Source organism: Malus sylvestris, chromosome 4, assembly GCF_916048215.2.
Source record: "Malus sylvestris chromosome 4, drMalSylv7.2, whole genome shotgun sequence".
Classification (NCBI taxonomy): domain Eukaryota; kingdom Viridiplantae; phylum Streptophyta; class Magnoliopsida; order Rosales; family Rosaceae; genus Malus; species Malus sylvestris.
In genome coordinates this window covers 8254778-8275267 of record NC_062263.1, presented here as the reverse complement: position 1 = coordinate 8275267, position 20490 = coordinate 8254778, and the positions used below count along the sequence as shown (strand labels likewise).

Below are 20490 nucleotides of genomic sequence, written 5' to 3'. Positions count from 1 at the left end.
CCCCTTAATGGATCCGCTAGTGGGCGCAATGATTACTTGATTGAATTTGAAGATTCTTTCAACCATGAGTGAATGTCCAGTGAGCCACAAACAGGAGAGGGAACACCAATGGAGGAGGAACACAATGTAAAATGCACGAAAGTAACAACTGATGAAGGGGAACAAAACCTAATGGCACATAATGACTTAAATGTAGCGAAATGCAGGAAAATGCATGAAGCCTAAATGTAGAGAGTCGGGATCCCTAACCCCTTAAAGAAAAGGAAGATTAACGGAGAAACTAACAGAAATTTTCTTTGGGCTTAATTCCTAACGGCGTTCACCACAAGAGTTTAAATTTGAATTTTTTTTTATTACATGAGCTATCTTCAAAATACCCTATCTTCTCTGAATGGGGAATTAAATGTATAGACATGTGGCAATCAACTAAAAAGGCTATAGTCCATTTTGAATGCAGAAGATTTGAACTCCTTTATTTATACTTATTAAATCTTGTTTGTTAGTACAGGCATTCAAGAGCATCCCAACCGCCTCCCATGCTTCCCGCGCTTGTTTGTGCGGCAGGGAGTTAGGTGACACATGATTTTTAGCACCGTTATATTTACGAGTGGACATCAACACAGTCCGACCAAATATGATGAAGATTATGTTGGAGGTCTTGTTTTTTTTAGTTGTATCAACTTTTGCATCTGCTGAACAAGAAAATGCTCTCAAAAATATTTGGATGGGGTTTTATTTGTAGTTTGTTTACATTTTTTCCTATTTGTTGAAATGCTAAGAAGGCTCTCAAAAATAAAATTATTCATGAACTCTCTATCATTTTATATTTTTGGCACAATTTTCGTACCAACATTAAAAAAAGCTTGTGCCCAAAACATGAGGTTGCAGAGAGTTCTGTTTTGAGAAAGTAGTTCTGTTTTGAGAAAGTCTACTTAGCATTTTTTCGTTAAGAATGTGCTTATGTACCCATGAATTTACATGTGGGTGGAAGTGGAACCATTTTGGTAACTTCCTATGCTTTTACATTATGTTTCTATGAGAAAATTTGAAATGACTTGGAATTATAAAATAACTGATGAAGAAATTTAAAATTACTTACAATAATAAGATAATGGAATTGAAATGATGAAATTTTATTTTTTTAAATTTGTTAATTTTCTTGTTTAGTTAACTAAAAAAATAATAATTTAAATACGAAATGAGAGATAATAGTAAAAAAAATGTGCTAGCACTAGTGATGGAGACGGTTGTTATGATGGTGGATGGTGACAATAGCGACGGAAAGACAACAATATATGGTGATGGTGGCATCCATGATAGTGATGGTGGCGGCTACTCAATACATAAATTATGAATTTTGTCTAAATTCTCAATTTATTTTCTTCATCGAAATATTGTGTTATTCTACAAAGAACCATTACAAAATAAAAAAGTTGATCCTACAAAGCGCCATTACAAAAAACCAAAAAAAAAAAAAAAAAAAAAAAATCCGAGTTAACCTGTAAATACCAAACGAAACGTGTACGGTATGGTCAAATCAATTTTACCAAGCACCGGTCAAATAAACCAAGAAAACAGAGATAAAATTCCAAAGCCGTGTCCGTATTCGAACGACATTATCGTCATCGTCGGCGTTTGTCTTGTCTCCATCATCGTTCTCACCGCCATAGAACGATCAGAGCTCCCGCTCAAAACGCAACGTTTCGGAGATCTGCATGGGTTGAGCCGATTCAACTCACCGAGTCAGGGCATTCCATTCAACGACCTCGCAAGAAACTAAACATCCCCAAATTCTGATTCGAAACCGAAATGGCCTCGCCAAACCGATCTGCGGAGAACATCGTCGACGCGACGCCGCTGTTGACCAACTCGGGCGGGTCGTCCGACGATTCGAACTCGGGGCGCCAGCGATTGGTGCGCCGACAGAGCCTGCAGCAGGCCGCGCGGTTTCTTCGCCAGGCCAGCAGCCGCCGCCTCATGCGCGAGCCGTCGATGCTGGTCCGCGAGACCGCAGCGGAGCAATTGGAGGAGAGGCAGAGTGATTGGGCGTACTCCAAGCCAGTGGTGGTTCTCGACATCATCTGGAACTTCGCCTTCGTCGTCGTGGCGCTGACGGTCCTGGTTCTGAGCCGGTACGAATTGCCGAATGTGCCCCTGAGACTGTGGATCGTGGGTTACGCTGTGCAGTGCGTGGTGCATATGGTTTGTGTTTGCGTGGAGTTTCGGAGGCGGCAGTCCCGGCAGAGAAGCCGGTTTGCGGGGGTGAATTCTGCGGAGGAAGGGGTGGGGAGTGTTGGGAATTTGGGTTCTGGGTCGAGAGAGGGGGATTTGTCATCGCAGTACGTGTCGTTGGCTGATCATATGACTGAGGAGGGTACCAGGTAACAACGTTAGCTGTGCTTCGCAATTGTAATGTTTGTTTTTTTTAAGTGGTGTTTGTTGGTGGGTTGCTGTTAATTGCTGCAATTTATGATTCGAATGCGTAAATGTTGCTGGAATAATGGTGAAATTTTTTTTTATAATGTTTTTGCTGTCTTTGGCATTGTTGTTCATGCCATTTGATTCTTAGTAAAATTTACTTTTACTTGTAGCTTGGCCCCAATCTCTTTGAAACCAATAGAGGGATCGGTATTTATGCGAAATTATGATGTAGAGTAGAGGATTAGTTAAATGAGTCTTTTTGCGTTTACGGATTGCTGATGGTACTGGTTTTCTCTCGGTTGAAGCTCTATAAATCTGAAGTTTTGTATGCTTCCTGTCTATTAGAATCGGTTATTGACGATTGAACTGGTTTTGTACTGGGATTGTAGGATGTTGTTATATTTGGAGCCAGTACTGTGAAAAGTTAATGACATATGCTGTTATTTTGTTACGTTTATCGTAATTTCATATCTGCTCATTGTTTTTGCTTGTATCTTTCAGCAGCGTTGCTAAACACCTGGAATCTGCAAATACAATGTTTTCGTTTATCTGGTGGATCATTGGGTTCTATTGGGTATCGGCAGGTGGTCAATCTTTAGCAAACGCCTCCCCGCAGCTTTACTGGTTTGGGCTCTCTCTCACTCTCTCACTCTCATCCATTTATTTGGAATCAAGGATAAACTCTTAACTATGGCAATGTGGCTTTGTCTGCAGGCTATGTATAATTTTCCTGGGTTTTGATGTGTTTTTTGTCGTTTTCTGTGTTGCGCTGGCATGTATCATTGGTATCGCGGTTTGTTGCTGTCTTCCGTGCATTATTGCACTTTTATATGCTGTCGCAGATCAGGTAGTTCTCATGCCCAGTTATCTCTCTTTTCTGTGTGTGGGGCTGTGTTGGTTTTCACATTCATAACTATCAGTGTTTTCTATCATTACCACTCCATGAGGTAGGTGAATATTGCTGTAGTACTGGTTTATAAGTACTAGACTAGAGGGTTGACAAATGAAAGCGGAACCTGACACGTTCTATATAATTCTGCGATAGCAAACTTTATTTACCAAATATTTGATAATAACACAAATTAGTCGAATCTTGTTAATTTGAACAGAAATTGGACTCTAAAATGGGACCCAATTGTATGGGCTTGCTTCTGGTTTAGCATAACTTTATGTGGGGTGGGTTGGAAAGTTCAGTTCTGATGTTTTGTATAGAAGAAAGTTTGTGGATAGCCTTTATGAGCTCAAAATAACAGGCAAGTTCCCATGTTGGTAAAACAGTTTGTACTAAATTAAACCATTCCTTTCTTTCATTAACTGTTAACTTTCATCACCTTAGAAATTATTGGGTATCTCCTTCCTAGAATTTGATACTAATCATAGATAGTTGAATTTCATGGTGTCTCCGTAGAGCAACCTATGTAACTATTAAGATTCATAGATCTCTTCTTTCTATTGATATATGAGGTTTACCAAACTTGATGCATAGTAGTTTCTCTTGGAGCACTTTGGGGATGAAAGATTTATTAATATTATACTAATTTGTTTCATTTATTAAATTTTCTGGCTCTCTTTTAGTTGCATCAAATTCATTGGGCCTGACAAAAATTTGATGGGAATGTGCTTGATTTTTGTTGTCGTAACTAAAATTTGGAAGTAATTTGAATTATTAATTTACTGAAGTGTAGCTGTAATCTCTTAGCATTAATATCAATGGCATTCTTCTTGTCCCTGTATTATGTTTGTGTGACCTGCTATTGAAGCAGGATGGAGCATCTAAGGAAGACATCGAACAGCTTCCAAAATTCAAATTCAGAAAAGTTGGTAATGAGAAAGTTGCCGGCGATGTACAAGGTGGGGGAGTAATGACTGAATGTGGTACAGATTCACCCATTGAACATGTTCTTTCTCAGGAGGATGCGGTAAGTTGCTCTTGATTTTTGACTTACAGTCTTGTTTACTCTCTTGAGTTCTTTTAGTAACGAGGATTTTGTCTACATGAGCTGTCATAAAGTTGGTTTTGTTTTGTATTCGTGTCACAAATGGACTGTTCACAAAATTCTTCTTACATCAGTTAGATGATCATTGCGATTTACAGGAGTGCTGCATCTGCCTTTCTTCTTATGATGACGGAGTGGAACTGAGGCAACTTCCTTGTGGCCACCATTTTCACTGTTCCTGCATTGACAAGTGGCTTTTTATCAACGCTACCTGTCCTCTCTGCAAGTACAATATCTTGAAGAGTAGCAGCCAGGATCAAGGGGAAGTTTAAAATTCCTCTCATCATAGACTTATGCTTGGGCACGCTGCAGAATTACATACAAATTTGTGCTCGAGACTTGAGTGTAATCATATGCAAACTTGGCACTGGACTCAAAAGCAGGCTTTAGACGTCCTGCTGGAGAGTAACCAAATGCAAAAGCTTCGCCCTCGACACACTGCAGGTCTTCTATATTGTCATTGTTAATGTTGTTTGCTGTTGTAGAGTAGGCATAGCAGTTGTCATTGATCTTGTCGGCGTAGTAGTGACTATGACAACGGCACATCGTTTTCGTTGTTGCCCTGGCGTTCTTTAGGTGCTTTCTGTACATGGGTGTTGCCAGGGCATTTCCACGGTAAATTATATATATAAACAAACTGCTTCGAAAGAAGGTTCACTTGATTGTGTAGAAATGCGTTATCACAAGTTAATAAGATTATTTACTGACCGGACCCTTGTTAGTATTCGATGTGCTTGCAAATTACAGTCGTGCACATCAAGCTCGTAACAAGGCATAAATCCCAATGTCTACTTTTGTATGGCACTTAAAAGGGCTGCTATCTCAGTTTGTTTATACTGTAACACGTAACACGTAACACGCAACACACGTTCGTATAAACCAAGTTTTTGTTGAGTAACGAAACGAAGAAAATGATCACGAGTCAATTGTTTATTGGATAAACTTGACCTGAACAAAGATGTATCCCCTTATTCTTTTGCCTCTCATCACGTGAGAGCAGACAGAAATTGATGAGTGGTAAAATAACATGCGGATATTTTCGGAACCTGCCCCATCGCTTTTTTTAAAGAATTTCTGGACCCAGCCCGTTTGTCCACCCCTAAATATGGTTGCAAGTTGGATGGCCTTTCACAATCAAATCAATTAAACAAAATGATAGGATTGGGGGATTTAAATGATAGCAAGTTAAACCCACCAACCTCTGAATTTGTCATGGATCTACACTTACCCAACGTGGAAAGATAAAGGGTGGTGCTATTTTTACACTTTTTTTTATCTTTTTTTTTTTATCTTCTAAACACTTTTGTTAATTATTGTCTTTTTTTTTTTTCAGTTCGTTCAATACGATGAACAAAATTAAAAGGCGTATGTGAGAAGTAAAAATGAGTGTGGATTGCACCACGAATTGCCAATGTAGTGAAAGTCAATTGATTGGATTGGATTTGATGAGCTTTTAATCTTTACATTTGGAAATACTAGACAACTGGTGGTTGTTTTTGTTTTTCTAGCGTCTCAACCACTACTACTTATTAGAAAGAAAATTGCAAGAAAGTTCTCCTCACTCTCGTCATTGATTTGATTCAAGTATCAATCTTTTCACGACATTGGGCATTTTGATGTGTACCCCTAGCTTCTCCACCAGGAAAAAACACAACAATATATTTGTTTCACGAAAGTGAGATTCTTTTTAATATAAAAATATTGGGAAAACGAGAAATCAAATATAGAATCTCAGTGTAGCGTAACATTCTAGAATGATAAGCTAGCTCAAGGAAGGGAATCCTTAAGCTATAACCTAAGAAATACCGTTGAAATATAAATTTTATATAGAGCTCTCAAAATATATTTATTACTCTAATATTTTTATTGCATGCTCCTTTTGATTTTTCCAAAAGTTCATTTCAAGTGAAACTAAATTTATACCAAATCAATTTACACTCGCTAAACATAGGAGTGTATTTTTTCGAAACATATGAAATAAACAACATTGTTTTATCAACTAGCTCGTAATCCAAGTTCAAATCTTCATTTCTCGTTGTTAGTAAAAAATAAATAAAGATCTTACATAAACTTATAAATAAATTAAGCTCATCATATTTTTCGTTGTTTCCAAACAAGGTAATAATAATTTCTCATCTCATCTCCAGAGAAAGTAGACATAAAAGTTACATTCCCAAAAAACTTAATCCGCGACTAAACGGGACCAAAGTAAAGACGTGTTGGGTTCATCCAAGTGTGTGGTTTTAGTGCAAATTATTGACATGGTCCCAGCCATCTGCCTCTTTACAACCAAAACCCATGTGACCTCTCCGACCTTGACGACTCACAGAGCACTCACCCAATGGTGGCAGTAGGGTTGTGACCGGCGTACCAATGACTGCCACACATACCAAAATCCGGTACAGTCGTTGAGTTTAAAGGCCGGTGATCGGTGACCGGACCCAAATTCTCCAACTTCACAGAAAGGTTCACAATCCCATTAGTCCTGGAACCGTCCCTAGCCCGTAGCCGGTAACTCAAGAACCGTGCCGAACTGGCCGGCGGGAACCCAATATCATTGACCGGGATTTGGCACCAACCCAGCTCAACCCGGCCCATTATGAGCCTCTTGGTGAAGAGCTGGAGATATATGCAAGAATACCTGTTGTTGAAGAAAGTTGTATCAATAGGGACATGAAATTTGTCACCCCATGTAGGGCTGACGCCTCCTTGATCATCCACCCTTGTTTTGTACACGTGGAGGGTGCGATCACCGTTGGTTTTGGGTGTGCATGGCTGAGCAATAGTGGACGGGAGAGTGGTGATGGTGACGAAGGGTCTGATTTTGTTGGAGAAGAGAGAGGGAGATGAGGTCTTCAGACCTTGGGCTGATAGCACTGTGATCTCCATCTTCATCAGTGGCTGGTGGCTGTGCTGCTTCAACATGGTGACATATACATATACAATATATATATATATATATATGTATGTTATATATATTAAGATCTTATATATATTGGACTTGGAGGGTGTCTATATATAATATATGGGTGTGTGTGTAGGAAGCTGTATATATTTATTTGATAAGGGAGGTAGAGAAATATTCAAGAGGAGAGAATTATTGGGAGCTTGAAGGCTTCTTACAGTGCAGTTTCCTTGTGGGGGAAATAGATATGGAAATTTAAGGGGTATATGTGCAGCTATGTATGACTCAGACTTGCTGACACTCAAGAAAGCAAAACAAGGAATTTTCCCGCTTGTCAAGTCAACTTGAATGAGAGGTTTTTTTGCTTGTTTTGATGTTTTCATCCTATACACAAGCGAAGTCAATAGCAAAAGTGTCCTAATCGTTGTTTTTACGTCTCTAAGTCATAACATAAGAGTACATTTCCAATTTTAATAAATATATTAAATAAGACGTCACTTAATAATACAATCTAGTGGTATTTCTTTCTTTTTGTAAGTAAGATGTATTAAGTTCGACTTTTGTAGAGGACCAGTTGAAACTTTTTCACTTCGTCGAAATGATACAATGCTCTTTCAAGTAGATTCATCTCAAATCTTGACCGCTCCTCTATTTCATCCCTCAAGAGGTTCTTATTTCATGCCTTTGTTTGGCCGGTCTTCACAAACCTCCTGACATTCCACTCCAAGCACCAAACACTATCACTCTAATAACAAAAACTTGAATCGGATACACTACTAAGGCAATCTCCAATTATGGAGGGCTACATAGGCCTCAAAAATATTATTTTTTAAAGAATAGTAACAAACTATTTTTTTCCATCTTCAACCATATTGGCTAAATATTACTCTCTATATATTTTTATTACTTTTTAGTATGCCCAAGTACCTTTTCACCATGTCATTAACTAACAAGCGAAAAAAAAAATGCCTACGTGCTTGGGGGTGGCACTTTTTAGGCCTTCTGGGGGGGGCTGATTTGAGCCCCGAATATACCCATTTGTAAATGCTCTTTGGTTGAAGATTATTTTGTTCAATTTCAGGGTTAATATTGACTAGATGTCCTTTGATTGGAGATAGTCTAATTAACATCCCAAACACACGATATCACTACAAGCATAGCACAGACGTCTCTGGCAGCAGTTAGTGCATTCACGCACGATCAAGAAAAATAAGTCTAAGGGCTTAGTCAATACTCCAAGACTCGTGACTCACAGACTTAGATACATATATGAATATTAATTAAGAATAATCTTTTTCTTTTCTTTTGATTTGTTTTTCCACAAAGTTGTCGAGCAGCATACGGCGGGGTGTGAAAGTCGTTTTGTCATACACATTATTCTTGTTGTTTTAATTAATTAGTGATCACAGATATCTGGCCGTCTTTGGTCTGCAGAGATGAGCATTTTTCCATGCAAATTAATTTGCAACGCAATTGCATGGTGGGAACTCGGAAAGTATATCATGTTGGTATATGATCCAGCTCATGATGAATGTTCTAGATTATTCTAGTAAGTAAGTGAGGTGGTTGGAGCATGCTAGACAATTCTAGCAAGTTATTAAGTTGGTGGAAGAAGCTAGAAAGTACTAGCTTCCTTGGTTGCAAATGGAAAGATCTAGAAGCTACAATTTTGTGGCTAGTCTAGAATTAAGCTAGAGGTTTGTAGAATATACTAGAAACTAGAAACTAGTAGAGTGCCAAGTCCTCACCTATAAATATGGGTGTGATGTTGTAGTGATGTAACCAATCAAGAAAGTAGTGAGTAGCAAAGGATCAAGTCCAACGCTAGAGTTCCACTCCAAGAGTGAAAGTGAGAGTGTTTCACTACACATTGTGTGAGTGAAGTTTAGAGTGTCCATTTTGTACTTTACTTTGTGTATTCTCTATCTTGTAGTACCGACATTCCTAACAAGTGGTATCAGAGCCAACCGGGCTCGTACTATGAAAAAGTATCAGAGCCCGGTTGGCTCGTACTACGAGATGGAAGGAAGTGGCACTATGATCAAACTCACCAACTCCAATTGGGTAACATGGAAGCCAATGATGAAGGATATTCTCTATTCCAAGGATTTGCATGAGCCAATTGAAGGAGATGCCGTTAAGCCCGAGAGCATGTCCGATGCCGAGTGGAAGAAGATGAATCACAAGGCAATTGGCACAATTAGACAATGGGTGGACGATTGTGTTTTTCACCATGTGTCTAATGAAACCAATGCCCGTGAGTTTTGGACGAAGCTTGAGTCCTTGTTCGAGAAGAAGACCCCAGCCAAGAAAGCCTTCTTGATCAAAGAACTCATCAATGTGAAGTACAAAGATGGTTTAAGTGTAGCAGAACACTTAAACAATTTCCATAATATCATCAACCAGTTGGCTACTATGAGCATGACAATTGAGGACGAGTTGCAAGCGCTCTTGTTACTTGGATCCTTGCCAGATAGTTGGGAGACATTTGTGGTGAGTGTAAGTAACTTTGGTCCTAATGGTGTTCTTACTCTTTAGAATGTTAAAAATAGCATGCTCAATGAAGAAACAAAGAGAAAGACTTCTGGCACAGATAGCTTCCAAGTATCTGTCACAGAGAACCGCAGAAGAAGCAAGAGTAGAGGGCCTAGAGGTCATGGCAGGAGTCCTAACTGATCCAAGTCAAGATTCAGAGGTGCATGCCACCATTGTGGTAAAGAAGGCCATATGAAGAAAAATTGTCGAGTTTGGAAGAAAGGGCAAAGGGAAGGAAACAATCAAAAGAAAGATGATACTGGTAATACCACCGTTGTCATATGTGGTGATGTACCAGAAATATTGTCTGTTGGTGAATGTCTGCATATGGGTGATTCAAACAGAGACATTGAATGGATCTTTGACAATGAAGCTTCCTTCCATGATACATCCAAATGGGAATTCTTCAGTACATACAAAGAAGGTGACTTTGGCATAGTGAAGATGGGGAATGAAAGCTATTCCAAAATTATTGGAATTGGTGATATTTGCCTAAGAACTAACCTCCGCTGCCAGTTGATGTTGAAAGATGCGAGACATATTCCTGATATACGTCTCAATCTGATATTCATCGGTACCATTGATCGACAAGGTTATTATCACCATATTGGCGAAGGAAAATTGAACTTATTAAAGGCTTAATGGTGGTAGAAAGAGCACAACTTTGTTGTACGTTGTACCGGTCAAATGCCAAGGTTTTGAAAGGTGAGTTGAATGCTGTGGAGGACTCATCTCTAGACTTGTGGCATAAAACGCTAGGCCACATGAACGAGAAAGGCCTACAAGTTATGGCAAAGAAGCCTCACATTCCCTTTGCCAAATGTACGTCATTAAACTCTTGTGAGCACTGTTTATTTGGTAAACAAAGAAGAGTTAGTTTTTATGTTCCATCTACAAAGAAAGGAAATTTGTTAGATCTTGTTTATTCAGATGTGTGTGGTCCTATGGAAGTCGAGTCACTTGGAAGAAATAAATATTTTGTTACTTATATTGATGATGCTTCACGAAGGGTCTGGGTGTTTTTGTTGAAATCAAAATACCAGGTGTTTTAGACATTCCAGGAGTTCCATGCCATGGTGGAGAGGGAAACTGGGAAACCTCTTAAGTGCCTTCGTAGCGACAACAACGGCAAGTACACATCTCACCAGTTTAGAGAGTATTGTGTGAAACATGGCATACATCATGAGAAGACAGTTCTTGGAATTCCACAACATAACGGTGTTGCTGAAAGAATGAACCGAACCATCATGGAGAAAGTCAGGTGTATGCTGATGACTGCAAAGTTATCTAAGCAGTTCTGGGGTGAAGCTATAAGAACAGCCTGCTATTTGATCAACCGATCTCTATCAACACTATTAGGTCTTGATATTCCAAAGAAAGTATGGACTAGTAATGATGTGTCTTACTCTCGTTTGAAGGTGTTTGGTTGCAAAGCTTTAGTGCATGTGCCCAAAGAACAGAGATCGAAGTTAGACTTCAAAGCTACACCGTGTATCTTTCTTGGTTATGGCGGTGAAGATTTTGGTTATAGATTATGAGACTTATACCAGAAGAAGTTTATCAGAAGTAGAGATTTGGTCTTTTATAAAGATCAAACAATTGGGGATTCGGATAAAGAGACACAACCAGATGGCGCAGTCAGAGAAGTTGATCCATTAGCTTCAGATGAAAAAAGTCATGGTGACATCCTTGAAGCAGCTGCCAATGAAGTGCCTGCAGAACCAGATAATGTTGATCAGGGGGAGCCTGATCAAGATATGCCAGACCATGAAATTGCTGATCAGGGGGAGCCTAGTCAAGAAAAGCATAATCAAGGAGAACTATATCAGGGGGAGCCTCCAGCCCCGCAAGAGAATGAAGACCAGGTCAGAAGATCGAGTAGGAGTCGAATACCATCTACCAAGTATTATTCATCAGAGTATATCATACTGACTAATTATGGAGAGCCCGAAACTTATGAGGAGGCCAGAGCTTATAACGACAGTGACAGATGGATGAAGGCAATGGAGTCAGAGATGGATTCCTTATTAAATAATGATACTTATGAGCTGGTGGAGCTTCCAAAAGGCAGAAAAGCATTGAAAAAACAAATAGGTGTTCAAATTGAAAAGAGACGACAACATGACAAGGTACATGGCTCGTTTGGTTGTCAAAGGTTTTGGTCAAAAGAAAGGGGTTGACTTTGATGAGATTTTCTCATCGGTGGTGAAGATGACTTCCATTCGAGTTATCTTTGGTATGGCAACAAGCATGGATCTTGAGTTCAAGCAGTTAGACATCAAAACTGCATTTCTCTACAGAAATTTAGAATATGAGATATATATATGGAGCAACCCATAGGCTTTGAAGTCAAAGGTAAAAAAAATTTGGTGCGCAAGCTCAAGAAAAGCTTATATGGTCTTAAGCAGGCTCCGAGACAGTGGAATAAGAAGTTCAACTCATTCATGGTGAGTAATAGGTACAAGAGAACTCATGCTGACTCTTGTGTCTATATCAAACAATTTTCTAGAGGTAAATTCATCATTTTTTGCTTTATGTTGATGACATGTTGATTGTCAGTCAAGATGCTTTTATGATTAAAAAGCTCAAAGAAGATTTATCTAAGTCCCTTGACATTGAGGACTTAGGGCCAGCCAAGCAGATTTTGGACATGGAGATAATTCGTGACAGAAAATCCAAGAAGTTGTGGCTGTCACAAGTATGTTGAACGGGTGCTTGAAAGGTTTAACATGAAAACAGCCATACCGGTAAGCTCACCTTTAGCCAATCATATCAAGTTGAGCAAAGAGTCGTGTCCAAAAACATATGAAGAAAAGGAGAAAATGGCAGTTGTTCCCTACTCTTTAGCAGTAGGAAGTATCATGTATGCAATGGTGTGCACACGGCCAGATACTGCTTATGCATTAGGTGTGGTGAGCAGGTTTCTCTCTAATCCAGGGAAGGACCACTGGGAAGCTGTTAAGTGGATTCTCAGATATTTGAAGGGGACTTCTAAGATGTGCTTGTGCTTTGGCGGTTCCAAACTAATCTTGGAAGGATTTACAGATGCTGACATGGGAGGTGACCTAGATGGTAGAAAATCTACGTCTGGGTACTTGTTTAATTTTGCAAGGGGAGCCGTGTCTTGGCAATCCAAGTTGCAAAAGTGTGTTGCTTTGTCCATAACCGAGGCTGAATACATAGCCGTTACAGAAGCATGCAAGGAGGTGTTGTGGCTGAAGCGGTTTCTCCAAGAGTTGGGTTTGAAGCAGAGTGATTATGGCGTTTATTGTGATAGTCAGAGTGATCTGGATTTGAGCAAGAACACTACATATCATTCACACACCAAGCACATTGATATTTGTTATCACTGGATTAGAGATGTTATTGCTACAGCTGAAGAAGATTCATACCGATAATAATTCTTCAGACATGTTGACAAAGGTAGTCACAAAATCAAAGTTGGAATATTGCATTAAGGCTGCTGGGATGGACTCCAAGTAACTTGGAGTCATGATCGGAATTCCTCCCTCATGGACTGGAGGGGGAGATTGTTGGTATATGGTCCAGCCCATGATGAATGTTCTAGATTATTCTAGTAAGCAAGTGAGGTGGTTGGAGCATGCAAGACAATTCTAGCAAGTTATTAAGTTGGTGGAAGAAGCTAGAAAGTACTAGCTTCCTTGGTTGCAAATGGAAAGATCTAGAAGCTGCAATTTTATGGCTAGTCTAGAATTAAGCTAGAGGTTTGTAGAATACACTAGAAACTATAAACCAATTCTAGTTTGTAGAAGGAACTAGAAACTAGTAGAGTGCCAAGTCCTCACCTATAAATATGGATGTGATGTTGTAGTGATGTAACCAATCAAGAAAGTAGTGAGTAACAAATGATCAAGTCCAAAGCTAGAGTTCCACTCCAAGAATGAGAGTGAGAGTGAGAGTGAGAGTGAGAGTGTTCCACTACACATTGTATGAGTGAAGTTTAGAGTGTCCATTTTCTACTTTACTTTGTGCATTCTCTATCTTGTAGTACCGACATTCCTAACATATCAGTCTGCAGAAAAATCAATACAGAATTTGTTGTCGATTCAGAAGTTATAATAATTGTTGGATTTGGTCCAAGTGTTACTTATTTGATCCAAGTCTTTTAACGAATCCACTTAGCTTCGTAAATTAGGTCGTGCACGAAAATTACATGCCAAATTGTAGAAGTTAGTGGTCGGCACAAATATACAAATAACAAGACACGTCAAAAAGCAACTCTGATAAATTTTACATATGAGGATTCTTTTCGGATTCACACATTATATTTGTTCATTGTATATTGTGCAACAAGTTTTCGTTATGTATTATTTGTGTTTAATTTTAAATAAAAAATATCAAAATGATTTATAGCCTCATGATATACAATGAACAGATAAAATGTGAAGTTTCTTAAGATTCTCAAAAAAAAAAAAATTCTGGATGGGACCCAAATCAAAATTTTACTATATTTTTCTTGGTTCCAAATAAAAATAAAATAAATAAAAACAGAAGTTCACTAGGAAAAGTACTAGATTGGTCCCAATTGCAGCATTTGTAGGAAACGTTCACACATGATGTGCTCGATAGAATGTGCTGACTTTAAAGAACTAATCTTGTTGGAGTCATAATTTTCCCGCGATCGTGGTAGACTCGGTGTCAGTTTAAAGCGGCCTTCGAAGGCCGAGGCTATCTCAAATGAGTGTATGGCATTTCAGGTGTGTCACTGTTGGTTGTACCAACAGACTTGATTAATCGATTCGTTTGTTTTAGTTGGACTTGCTAACCCAAGTGGCAAGTGCAAGTGTCGCATAGTTGTATAAACTCGAAGTCTGAGTGTCGAATTCTTTAAAGAACGTTGAAAAAGAATGTAAAATTTGTAGAAACTGAAACAAAAAACAATACTGAATGAAATGTGGCTTATAGAAGAAACATTCAACAATTAGAAGAAACACTAATGCATCATGGTTCCACCTACATACAACTATGCAGTTTCACTATTTTGATTGCTTTTTAAACTCAACTAAGATACAAACAATGAGGGGCAATTAAGTTTTTTTCGTATCTACTTAAAAAGTGATTTTCATTCTAGATATTCAAAACTAAACACCCATTCAATTCCTTATAGAAATAATCCCAAATATAATTTTTACATACGGCAACAAAATATTAAGAAATTACTCCATCGGAATCATACCAATCTACTAATTTATTTAATTCATGAAAAGCATGAATATTAAAACAAAACTATAGGAAAAACATGATTGAACCTATGAACCATAACCGACATTCATTAATCCGAAAATGGAATAAATAAAAAATTCCATTGAACACCCACAACGTAAAATTTACCTTGAAACTCTAGAATAGAATCAAAATAATAAAACTACATAATCGCAATATAAATGTCCCTCCCATCCATAGCTAGGAACATTAGTTCTCCATAAATGAAGAGAACAAAACCCCTAAAATAAAGAGTAAAACTAATGAAAAAAATGGGGGAGAGAAGCAGCAGTCGTGGCTCAGTGGTTTGAGACGAATTTTAGGCCTTTATTCCACGCAGTATATCCTGGGTTCGATTTCTGCAGCTAGAAAATCACAGGATGGTGTCTAGGATAAGCTAAAATGCCTATAGAAATCTTTCCGACCCTCAAAAAGGTAGACTGCCATGTTAAAACTACCCGTTGGTCCCTTAAAAAAAAAAAAAAAAAAAAAAAAAAAAAAAAAAAGCAGCAGCCGGCAACCTCATCTTTTTTATATCCCTCATGCCATCCTGCCCCAGCCAGCGACAACATCTCATGGGCTGGGCCAATAAGTTCAAAAACCCAAATCTCTGTCTTGTCTCAGCCGAGGCCTCCCAACAGTTATTTTCCTCATCCTTTAATTGACCTGCATCATTCTCATGGTCCGGTACATTAAAATTAATATAAGTTAAAATTAAACAAATTAGATATAAAATCTATTTGACCAGTTATACATAATAAAGCATAAATCCAATAGGGAACTGTTATTAGCACTATAAAAATCTCATTCTACACTCCTCACAAGTGTATTTTTCTTTCTAATTATAGAATGTTTGGAGTGCCAAATGAGATTTTTGGAATGTTAATAACAATTCTCATCGAATAGGTTATTATATAAAAATACCTAACGAGTATAATCAAAATGTATTAGACATGCACTTTTGAGCAATTATCACACCCCCAATTAATTAATTCCTAGTCTCTAGCAATTCAAGCGACTAAAAATCAAACACCGGCACTAACTCAAGAACAAAAACTAACATGAAAAAATCAGCTTCTCCCTAAATAACCCTCAAAGAATTTCATTCAAGAGCACATAATAATCAAGAACTTTAATAAGTATAAAGCAAGCGAATCCACAATATTATAATATTAGCAATAACTTTTCAAATATCCTTGGAATTAATATGTGAAACAGCCATAACAATGTGATCCTAAATTCATTTAAATCGTAATATGCAAACAAGTGAGTCTCTCACAAGGTATACACTCATGCACTCACTATTTTTGGATTAATAAAAAAATTAAAAAAAAAATTTTACTACATTTTTCCTGGTTCCAAATAAAATAATAATAAATAAAAGCAGAAGTTCACTAGCAAAAGTTCTAGGTTGGTCCTAGTTGCAGCATTTGTAGGAACGTTTCACACAAGATGTGCTCGACAGAATGTGCCGACTTTAAAGAACAAATCCAGCAGAAATCCGGATTCGTTTACCTCTAATCTTCCAGTTTTTTGTATGGTAAGGAACATATTTACGATTCTTGTGGAGGGCCTTAAAGCTAAGGCACATTCCGAGTAGTGGACTAAATTTGCACCCAATGTTTTAATATTATTGTCACGTCTCGATTGACTTATTAAGTGCATGTTTGAAATTGTTTATTTTTGACGTGACAAGTGATGTTTTTCAAAATTGAAGCATGGAGAGGGATCCCATTGATGTGTCATAAATATGACGTCAACATTTTTGATATTGTGATACTGCAAATTTAAAATAGTCAACATGTAGTTGATATGATTGTCAAGATATCGTTGATATTATGTCCATAAATGTAGTTAAGCGCATTGTAAAATCTATGATTCTGCAATGTAAAATATATTGTGTCCACTAGTGTAGTTAATTGATAACCATAGTAACAAAATCCGTCAACAGATTTCAAAATATCTGGCAGCTCAATATGAGCATTCTTAAATGGATGCAACAAACTGACTTTCAAATTTTGTTTGGATTGAGCAGTACAAGCTGGCGGAAGATATCATCACTGTAAGAAATAACTAATGAATCTTAATAAACAACAATTTAATCATCATATTAAGTTTAACAATCTGAATAATAATATGATCATCACAACTAGACAGTTGGGAACATCATCTGTGAAGTATGTGCAATTCGCTTTGCATCCAAATGATAGGTCGGGACTTGAATGGAGAACGAAGAATTGTCACCCAAGAATAGGGCTCTGTTTCTCAACTTTTTACAACTTGCCAATTTCATATATGTTGTCATCTTCATTTGTAAATTAATTCAAAAAGTAATATCTTTTTTTTTTTTTTTTGCAGGTTTGGAAGTGCTTTAAAGATGACTGAAAACACTTTTAGAAAAAAAATGTTTTTGGGTTCCAAAAGCACTTGAAGTGCTTCATGCAAGGAGCACCAGTTATGTGCTTCATGCAAGGAGCACCAGTTATGTGCTTCTTATAGGAAACACTTCAAGTGCTTTTCCAAGTTTCACTTACATTTTTACTAAGAATTAGCCCCAAAAATATCATCATCAAAAGCGCTTTCAGTCATTTTAAAAGCACTTTCAAACGAGCCTTAATACTATTTTTTCAACAAAAAACCATTGAAGTTTAGTTACTTGTGAGAACCCTCCTAACCCAGAATCCTGATTCCGCCACTGACTTGACGTCTAAGGAGGTCTCTACATAACTCCAGATGGGTTGGACTACAATGTAGTTTTCGAGGAAGCAAGCCAGCGAGGAATTTCATGGTGCTATTAGGTTTTTTTTAGTTGTAAATCAAGGTTATTCAGGTGGTGAAAAGGCCTGGTGGTGCTAGGGTTCACGGTGTAATTGTACATCCTATGGTGCTACGTAGTCCCTTATATGAAGTGTGATATAAGTAATCAATCGGATTAGCTAAAGCTTTATTGGATTTAAAATAAGGTTTTAATTTATTAATTAATTTTGGTGATGGGATCAGAATTGTATGTTGATCAACCTATGCATCGGGATGTTATTGCATCCAGCTTTAAGTAAGCAATTTCATCCAGGTTTAGCCATTTGATACCACGATCCGAGGATAGAGGAGTTCAGTAAGCAATTGCAACCAGGATTTAGATGTTCCGGGTGTAAAATATTTATTGCATGCTGTTGAGAGACTTTTAAGTCTTGGATTTTGAGAAAGTCCTCTTGGTACGGATTTGTAACAAGTCTCAAGGATATCTCGAAAGAGTTTCTTGTCTTAGGAAATACCCCGGTAACATCAAGGGCTCGAAGATAGCATGAATGATCAAGATAATGACTTGCTCAAGTGAAGCATGGTGTGGAAGCTAGAAGATTATTGGTTTAACATGAGAGAGAAGAGATTTGCATGGTTGCATGGCATTCTTAGTTGCATGATTTAAGCTTTTCCAGGGTGATAGTAAGGTTTCTAATGGTTGAGATGTTTGATGGATAGTTGTGGGAATTACTAAGGTTATATGAATGGTGATTCCTGAGGCTTGGAGTGTGCTTCTGGGCTAAACGTAACTCTCTGGGATTCTTCCTGGGTGGTTCTCTCTCACTACGTTACTCTCTCCCTGTGTTACTCTGCATGTTCATCCTCTCTAATGGCTTCTCTCTCTCATTTTCTAGATGAAGGGTTCTTCTCTAGGCTTCAAAGGAATCTCTGTTTGTGGCTTGGTCTTCCCCTCCTTTCCCTAGCCCTCCTATTATTCCCCTTTTGGTGTAAGATAGAAGCACTGTTGAGGCCTGCAGTTTGCTTCTTTCTGAGACGCGGCTTTCCCAGGACGGCCTTCCACAAGCGCTACTTCTGGTAGCGCACCTCATGGCTTTCGCGCGTTGGTTATCTGTGTAGGCTGGGAATGGAAAATCAACATTAAATGCCTAACATGCTAAGCTTAACATGCATTTAATGCAAGAATCTAATTTAATCCTAACTAAAGGAGTTGGCTTGCTAGGAAAAAGGGTAAACCAGTCTAATTCTCTCTTAATAATGCATGCATGAAATACAAAGGGTATGTGCTTGGATCTTTGGGCACCCAAGCAGCCCAAAGTCTTCCATGACCCCGATTCCACGTATGCCCAATAACCTTCCGTAATCATCCATACTACAATCCACTTAACAAGCCCCAAATTTGTGACTTGGGCTTAGCATGGCAGTGATTAGCATGAGGAAGCATGGCGTGATGAATAGGCATGAGCATGGCATGAATATCCAACTTAATCACCGTGGCATAGCATGTTTGTAAATATATTCCTCATTCCCGTGCCTTAGCATGTATTTGGGCTTAGATGTAGGCTTTGCATGACAATTGAGCCTTGAGATTTGGTTAAATTGGTGTGCGACATTTTTGGGCCCCAACACATGTAAGTAAACATGTCATAATATAGATTTGACCGGAACTCATTAGGACGATGACTAAAAGGTGGCCTTTTATTACATGTAAATATTGCCCCAAGGGGTGTGATATTGACACACCCCTTTTTACTTCTCACACACTCTTTTAATTTTCGGCTGTTGAATCGGATGAATTGAAGAAGATCAAGGGACATAAATTAACAAGAGGTATGTGAGAAATAAAAAGGAGTGTAGGGACATAGCACACCCCTTGCCCCAATTCATAGAAGATATAGGTCCGATAACCTAAGGAGTCCAAGTCAGTGCTAATTATAGTTGTAGGTCTATAGCCTTTTTCTCAACAGTAATTTCATGTTTTCAATGCAACATTACAAAACATAAACATATTTGATCAAGAACAAGTCACACACTGAGTTATTGAGCGTTGGATCATGGCCGACGGATCAGATCAAGAGAATTTCGTTGTGTTATTTTCAAACCTTTGGAGAATAAATTCTTCACTTTTGGTGCTGTTTTGTGAATCATGGATATCAACAGAGATACAAAGCTGCTGAGTCAGATGGCTACTACTAGACTATTGGTAGTGTTGCTATCTGCACTCTCTGCTGCTGCACCGTTCCCTGTACAGTTGTACCTTAACTTTTAGTTAAGTTTTCGACACCTTTAAGTAGATCTCTGATGCATCATGAATAACTGGTCGAATCTTCTCCAAGATCTCATAGGGTCGATCACCGATGGATAGTTTCCACGGAAGGTGTTATTGGTTTTGGTGTGGTAAGTCGTGGAGATTGACCACCATGAAAGAATTTATTACTAGAAGACAAGTGATTCGACCGGAAATGATAAGATGTGCAAGATTAATCTGCCAGAAGCGCAATGGAAGTCTTCTCATTCTTCTTGTGGATGTTGCATCCGTTTAAGAAGACACTAATTGAGTTGCCTGATATTGCGAAAATACTTGATAAGCTCCATGATGTTCAACTGCGCCTTACTATCAAGCCCTTCTTGAACACCGAATTACGCAGTTGT

At 38.3% G+C, this 20490-nt stretch overlaps 2 protein-coding genes across 5 annotated transcripts; one reads left to right on the top strand and one right to left on the bottom strand.

Annotated features, from left to right (window-relative positions):
• Positions 1 to 1532: 1532 nt before the first annotated feature.
• On the top strand, positions 1533 to 5130 carry LOC126619586 (E3 ubiquitin-protein ligase At1g12760-like). 4 transcript variants are annotated; one of them, XM_050287994.1, is made up of 5 exons: positions 1533 to 2381; positions 2926 to 3045; positions 3136 to 3268; positions 4182 to 4340; positions 4517 to 5130. In XM_050287994.1, the coding sequence occupies exons 1-5, from the start codon at positions 1810 to 1812 to the stop codon at positions 4688 to 4690; spliced, it is 1158 nt and encodes a 385-aa protein (XP_050143951.1). In that variant the 5' UTR covers positions 1533 to 1809; the 3' UTR covers positions 4691 to 5130. The 4 variants fall into 4 exon arrangements, with proteins under 4 accessions (XP_050143951.1, XP_050143949.1, XP_050143952.1 ...); XM_050287992.1 differs by having other exon boundaries at positions 1536 to 2381; positions 2923 to 3045; XM_050287995.1 differs by having other exon boundaries at positions 1541 to 2381; positions 4185 to 4340.
• Positions 5131 to 6425: 1295 nt separating this feature from the next.
• LOC126620271 (BON1-associated protein 2-like) lies at positions 6426 to 7612 on the bottom strand. The gene has a single exon (XM_050288784.1). The coding sequence runs from the start codon at positions 7341 to 7343 to the stop codon at positions 6753 to 6755; it is 591 nt and encodes a 196-aa protein (XP_050144741.1). The 5' UTR covers positions 7344 to 7612; the 3' UTR covers positions 6426 to 6752.
• Positions 7613 to 20490: the final 12878 nt, after the last annotated feature.